This window comes from Grammomys surdaster, unplaced genomic scaffold (genome assembly GCF_004785775.1).
Source record: "Grammomys surdaster isolate TR1022 unplaced genomic scaffold, NIH_TR_1.0 559, whole genome shotgun sequence".
Lineage (NCBI taxonomy): Eukaryota > Metazoa > Chordata > Mammalia > Rodentia > Muridae > Grammomys > Grammomys surdaster.
This window is the reverse complement of record NW_021604978.1, coordinates 9,533-16,092: the sequence shown is the minus strand read 5'-3', so window position 1 is coordinate 16,092 and position 6,560 is coordinate 9,533. Positions and strand designations below refer to the sequence as shown.

The following is a 6,560-nucleotide window of genomic DNA, read 5'->3' as shown; positions in this document are numbered from 1 at the left end:
TCTGTTGTTTGTGATAGTCCTTAACAGGTAATGTGCTACAATTTTAAAACAGGTATTCCGTTCTTCACTAAGAGAAGCAGTTTTAGGGGCTGGAGAGATGGTTCAGTGGTTAAGAGCACAGAGTGCCATTGAAGAGGATCAAGGCCTGGTTACCCGCACCCACATTAGAAGGTTCACAACTGCTTCTAACTCCAGCTCCAGGGGACCACACACTTCTAGTCTTTGAGGGTGCCCCCACATCTCCACACACATACTAAAAATAAATAAATAATTAAAAAAGAAAAACCAGTTGTCAGCTCACCTTAATATTGCACTTTATACGATTTTTTTTTGTTTTTGAAAACAGATAAAAAGGTGGGTTGAATATTAGCAAAGTTCAGAGTTAGCAAGACCAAGTGAAAGGGGTATCATTGAAATCAACACAAGATGCTAATTAGTAGAGTTGTCTTAGTCTCAGTCTCTTATTATTCCTAATGATGTGAAAAAACAAAACAGTTTACCAGTGTACAGTTACGATGTCACCTATCCTGCATAGGCTCTCTAATAACGCTAACACCAGTGACAGAAACAGTAACTAATGTTTGTTTATTTAGTGTCCATTAGGTAACAGGGACAGAGTAGGCCTGCAGAGTTTTACATATTTCACCCCTAATTTTGCAGTAATCCCTGAAAGGTAATGTGCTCTTTAGTCAGTTTTACAGATGAAGGTTCTAGGATGCTGTCTACCATACCATTGGGCTGGGACTCAGAGCTGGAATCTGAGTCACTCAATATTGAATGCTAAGACTTGTGTTGTTTACTGCCTAATCTGTCTTGAGGTGGCTTGCCATTCTAGGAGTAATAAACTGATGTTTGTTATATGAAACGTTAGTCTAAAACTGGTACAACCACTCTGGAAATCAATCAGAAGATTCCTCAGAAAATTAGAAATAGCTCGACCTGAAGACCCAGCTATATCATCCGTGGGCATATGAAGATGACCGACCATGCCACAGGGGCACGTGTTCCACTATGTTCATAGCAGCCTTATTTGTGATAGCCAGAAGCTGAAAACAACCCAGATGTCCCACAAATGAGGAAAAAATACAGAAAATGTGGTTCATTTACAGAATAGAATACTATTCATCTAGTAACAAGGACATCATGAATTTTATGTGAATAATATATCATTTTCATCTTTACCTTACCCCAATCAACCTCTTCATATTTCCTCCATCAAAATCATGCCTTCACTTCCTTCCTTCCTTTCTTCTCCTTCTCTCTCTCTCTCTCTCTCTCTCTCACACACACACACACACACACACACACACACACACACACACACACACATAACCCTAACCAAAAATCTAATACTAATAGGAATCACTCATGGGATTTCTTTCTTTTCCCTTAACCCTAAATTTCTTTTCCCCAAAAAGCTAACCCAACCTCTTCTACCCCTAACCCTGTAACTTTAACCCTAACCCTAATGCCCCTTAACACTAACCCACCCTTATCCCTAATCCTCATATCATAACCCTAACACTAACCACCTAACCCTAACCCCCGTAAAGCTAACCCCCTACCCTATAACCCTATCCCCTAACTTCTCTAAGCCAAATCCCTCACTGAACCCTAACTCTAAAAAGCTCTGTGCCATTTTGGCCTAGGGTTACAGTTCCAGTCCTGAGTCTTTTCTGAAGGACTGATAGATTAGTAGCTCTAACCCTCTAACCCCAATGGCTTGTTTACAATAAAATACTTTTCATTTGCATTGATCTGGTGTTTTGAGGTATGTTGGATCCAAGTAGACCTCATAACACAAAGGCTTTACCACATTAAGTACATTCATAAGGTTTCTCTCTACTATGTACTCTTTTCTACATTTGGAGGTAACTGTGAAGGACAAAGGCTTTACAACATTGTTTTCATCCATCAGGCTTCTCTCCAGTGTGATTTCTTTCATGGTTTGTTTGTTTGTTTGTTTGTTTTCTTTTTTTGTCTGAATTAGGGTTTTATTGCTGTGAAAAGATACCATGACTAAGGTAACTCTTATAAAAGACAGCATTTAATGGAGATTGGAGATGCCCTACAGATTCAAAGGTTCAGTCCATTCTCATCACCGAGGGAAGCATGGCAGTGTCCAGTGCTGGAAGAGCTGAAAAGCCTATCACCACAGTGACACAATTCCTCAAACAAGGCCACATATTCTAATAGTGCCACTTTCCCTTGGGCCAAGCATATTCAAACCACCATGTTTGAAAGTTATTGTGACTTGAAAAGGCTTTACCACATACATATGGTTTCTCTCCTTATATGTTCTTTTATGTATTTTGAGATTACTTGGTTGTGAAAAGGCTTTACCACATTGATTACATTCATAGGGTTTCTCTCCAGTATGCATTGTTTATGGTTTTGAAGATTACTATGACATACAAAAGCTTTACTGCACTGATTACACTTATAGGGTTTCTCTCCAGTATGTGTTATGTATTTGAAGATAATTATGATATGCAAAGGTTTCACCACATTGATCACATTCATAGGGTTTCTCTCCAGTATGTGTTCTTTTATGGTTTTGAAGACTACGGTGATATGCAAAGGCTTTATCACACTGATCACATTCATAAGGTTTCACTCCAGTATGCATTCTTTCATGGTTTTGAAGACTAATGTAACATGCAAAGGCTTTACCACACTGAATACATTCATAGGGCTTCTCTCCAGTATGTGTTTTAACATGACTTTGAAGTCCACAATGATATGCAAAAGCTTTACCACACTGATTACATTCATAAGGTTTCTCTCCAGTATGCATTCTTTTATGTCTTTGGAGATGACTGGAACATACAAAGGCTTTACCACACTGATTACATTCATAGGGTTTCTTTCCAGTATGTGTTCTTTTATGGATTTGGAGATGACTGTGTCATGCAAAGGCTTTATCACATCGATTACATTTGTAAGGTTTCTCTCCAGTATGAATTCTTTCATGCCTTTGAAGCTGACCATAGCATGCAAAGGCTTTACCACACTGATTACATTCATACGGTTTCTCTCCAGTATGTGTTCTTTTATGTATTTGGAGATAACTGTGATGGGAATAGGCTTTATCGCACTGATTACACTTGTAAGGTTTCTCTCCAGTATGTGTTCTTTTATGGATTTGAAGATAACAGTGATATACAAAGGTTTTACCACATTGATTACACTCATAGGGCTTCTCTCCAGTATGTGTTTTTTTATGAATTTGGAGATGACTATATTGTGAATAGGCTTTATCACATCGATTACATTTGTAGGGTTTCTCTCCAGTATGAATTCTTTCAAGCTTTTGAGGATAACTGTGATGGGCAAAGGCTTTACCACATTGAGTATATTCAGAGGGTTTCTCTCCAGTAAGACTTCTTTCATGCCTGGAAAGATAATTGGCACATGACAAAGCTTTACCACATTCATTATACCATTCAATATGTTTATCTGTGGGAATTAATTTTATAATCTGGACTAGTTGTAAAGAGGAATGAGATCTTAAGGTCTTATCAGTTGGTTTACAATTGTGATTCTCCTTCAGTATGGCTTGCTTTACTTCTTTGAAGATGCTTATAATGCTGACAGTGTTTATTACATGGCTCACATTTATACAGTCCTTTTCCTTTTTGAATTTTTCACAAATACGAAGAACTCACAGCTTTACCACACTGAGTGCATTTATAAATTTTCCTATCATGTGAAATATGCTACATTTGCATACAGAGTTTGCAATGGGAACCAGGACAAACAGAGAAAATTTTCCCCATTCCTACTGCAGTGTGAGTTTGTGGATATATTCCCAATGAAGTTGGAAAACTAATTAATTATAAACTTGGATCACACTGAAAAAGTCTATTTCAAATGGGGGAATATCTTCTAATTGTTCTGGGAGAGACAGAGAGGTACACTGCTTCTTTCAGTATCCCTATGCTCACAAGGCTTGTATCCATTGTGACACATGATATATCTATTAAAAGAAGAATGGGAAAGGAAAGATTTCCACATTGCATTCACAGTTTGACCTTTTGTTCATCAAAGACATGTGATACAGGGATTAAAGTTTTTCTTCAACAACATTCTTGATTCTCATAAACTGCCTCTCTCACTAACCTTAGCGATGTTACTACAGGTTTGTGAGCAACACCAGCTTTACTATGGAATACTTGCTAATTAGATTTTGGACATATACACCTATTCAATGTATATATCTTATGCAATATAGGAGTGGCATGAATCTAAATAGATTGGCGGTTCTACAGAGTAGCTCCAAGAAAGTAGGTGCAAACGGTAATGTCTGTTAAGGGATTGTTTCCTAGTCTTCTTTCTTAGAGGAGTGCCTTGCAAACACAAATCAGACACATGTCACCGAGGTTCATCGATCCTTGTGAACTTAATAATCATCAATATGCTTAAAAAGGTGCTTTTATTACACTGTTGTTTTTCTTTAAAATGTCCAGGACACATTAAAATTTCTTTAGTGGCATGCTCATACTAACTTGCACATGAAAATTACCTTGCATGTCTTCTAGAACTTTGACAATGTTCTTCAATATTATGGTCTTTCCAGTCGTAGCCTAAAATATAGTACCAGAAAATGTATGATTACTGGAAATTAGGCAAAATTTAAGTCACTATCTTCAGTGAACCTGATTTATTCACCTCAATCCTCATTCTCAATTGAAGTTACAGAAGAGCATCAGTAACAAAGAAACATTTGTTCCTTTATTTTAAAAAGTAAAAGAAAATTCACTGTCTTACCTATAGCAGTGAGGTTCCTGTAGGTTTCCAGCATCACATCTCTGTAGAGATTCTTCTGTGAAGGATCCAGCAAAGCCCATTCTTCTTGAGTGAAGTTCACATGCACATCATCATAGGTCACTGCATCCTAAAATATCCCACACATGTGTATGAAAGAAACCATGATACAGATAATCGTGTAAATTTATACTTTATTGACAATATACATAATTCTAGTGGTTCCTCCACTTATTTCCTGACCCAGAAGCTCTAATGTAATCACTAACTGATCTTAGAAGTAAACTGAATAATGAGGTTCACCTCTGTCATTTCTTTGCTCTTTGAATAAGATACAGCCTTACAGGAGAAATGCCAATTAACACAGAAGGGAGAAGGGAGGAAGAGGGAGGGGAGGAGGGAGAAGGAGAGAAAAAGAGAGAGACCACGACAAGTAAACAGTACTGAGCACGCATCAGAGAAATTGTATGAACAGTTACTAACTACAAAAAATGATGGACAAACTGGATGAATTGACTCATGCCTTCCTTTAATTCAGGAAGCAGTCAGGTGTATCTCACTGAATTACATGCCAGCCTGGTCTATCCAGGACAGACAGAGATATATATTAAGACTCTGTCTCCCCTGTAAAAATCAATCAAGCAAGAGAGAAAGAACTCAGAGGTTTTTACTGAAGTTCCCTCAAAGAATTATACACTCATTCCAGTTCTGTATTCATCTTCCAAAATTTTTAAGTGCCTCAGTTTAAACTGTAACATTAATAAGATCTTACTAAAAGGGCGTATATGTTTAAACAGTTACAAACGGACAGATGAAAATATTATTAGTGTAAATGTTGATCCTAAATAACCAACATAGGGCAGGAGAGATGGCCCAGCAGTGAAGAGCTCTTGCTGGACTTGAAATAGTTGCGCTCAATTGCCAGTACTTACCAGGGGCCTCCCAGCTATCCTTCACTCCAAGTTCTGGAAGTCTAAGGCCATCCTCTGACTACTGTGAGGATCAGGCACATGTGAGGTACATATTCATGCATACAGGCTAAGTACTCATATTCATTAAAAAAACAAAACAAAAAAATCCATAACAGGTAGGAACAATGTTATGCAGCTGCAATTCAATGTCTTACAAAGCTCAGGCAATATTAATGTCATGAATGCCATCCTGAGAAATAAAATATTCTCTGCCAGATTTCAAAAGTCACATGGATGAAGATCAATACAACAGCATATGCTTGACATGTAGCAAAATCTATATTTCAGGCCCATCAGCCAATAATACAAAAACAAGCAAGCAAACAAACAAACAATCAAATAGCCAGGCATGTTGACCCACATTTAATCCCAGCCTGCTTGAGCCAGAGTCAGGTGGAAGTTTAAGTCAGAGGCTTGCCTGTTCTATATACCTACTTTCAGGATAGCCATGGCTAAACAGGAAAACATTTTCTTCAAAACTAAAACCAAACCAAAACAAAAACACCAGGTTCACTGTAAAGAGCAGAATAAGAGTCACCATTATGGATAACTAACTTAAAAGAGAAAAAAAATGTGTGGCCTGGAGTGTAATGTCAAGATAAGCGGTATGCCCAAAGGAACAGTATGCCCTCAATTGTAATTGGCTGAGATGTAACCATGGTAACCAAGCCACGCTGGCTCTGTGTGACCAATAAAAACTACTGCCTCAATTCTGATTGGTTGAAAATAGCTTAAAAATCTATGGCCTGGCCTGTGCAAGTTTGCTCAGTCCGTGAGCCCCACGGAGATGCCCTCGTGTGAGACGTGTTAAGACGAGCCACC

At 38.0% G+C, this 6,560-nt stretch overlaps 1 protein-coding gene across 1 annotated transcript; it reads right to left on the bottom strand.

Moving 5' to 3' along the window:
• Window positions 1-2,297: 2,297 nt before the first annotated feature.
• LOC114633230 (zinc finger protein 844-like) lies at window positions 2,298-4,809 on the bottom strand. The gene is made up of 2 exons (XM_028781841.1): window positions 4,526-4,809; window positions 2,298-3,395 (listed from the first exon to the last, which is right to left on the bottom strand). The coding sequence occupies exons 1-2, from the start codon at window positions 4,530-4,532 to the stop codon at window positions 2,614-2,616; spliced, it is 789 nt and encodes a 262-aa protein (XP_028637674.1). The 5' UTR covers window positions 4,533-4,809; the 3' UTR covers window positions 2,298-2,613.
• Between the last annotated feature and the right edge of the window lie 1,751 nt (window positions 4,810-6,560).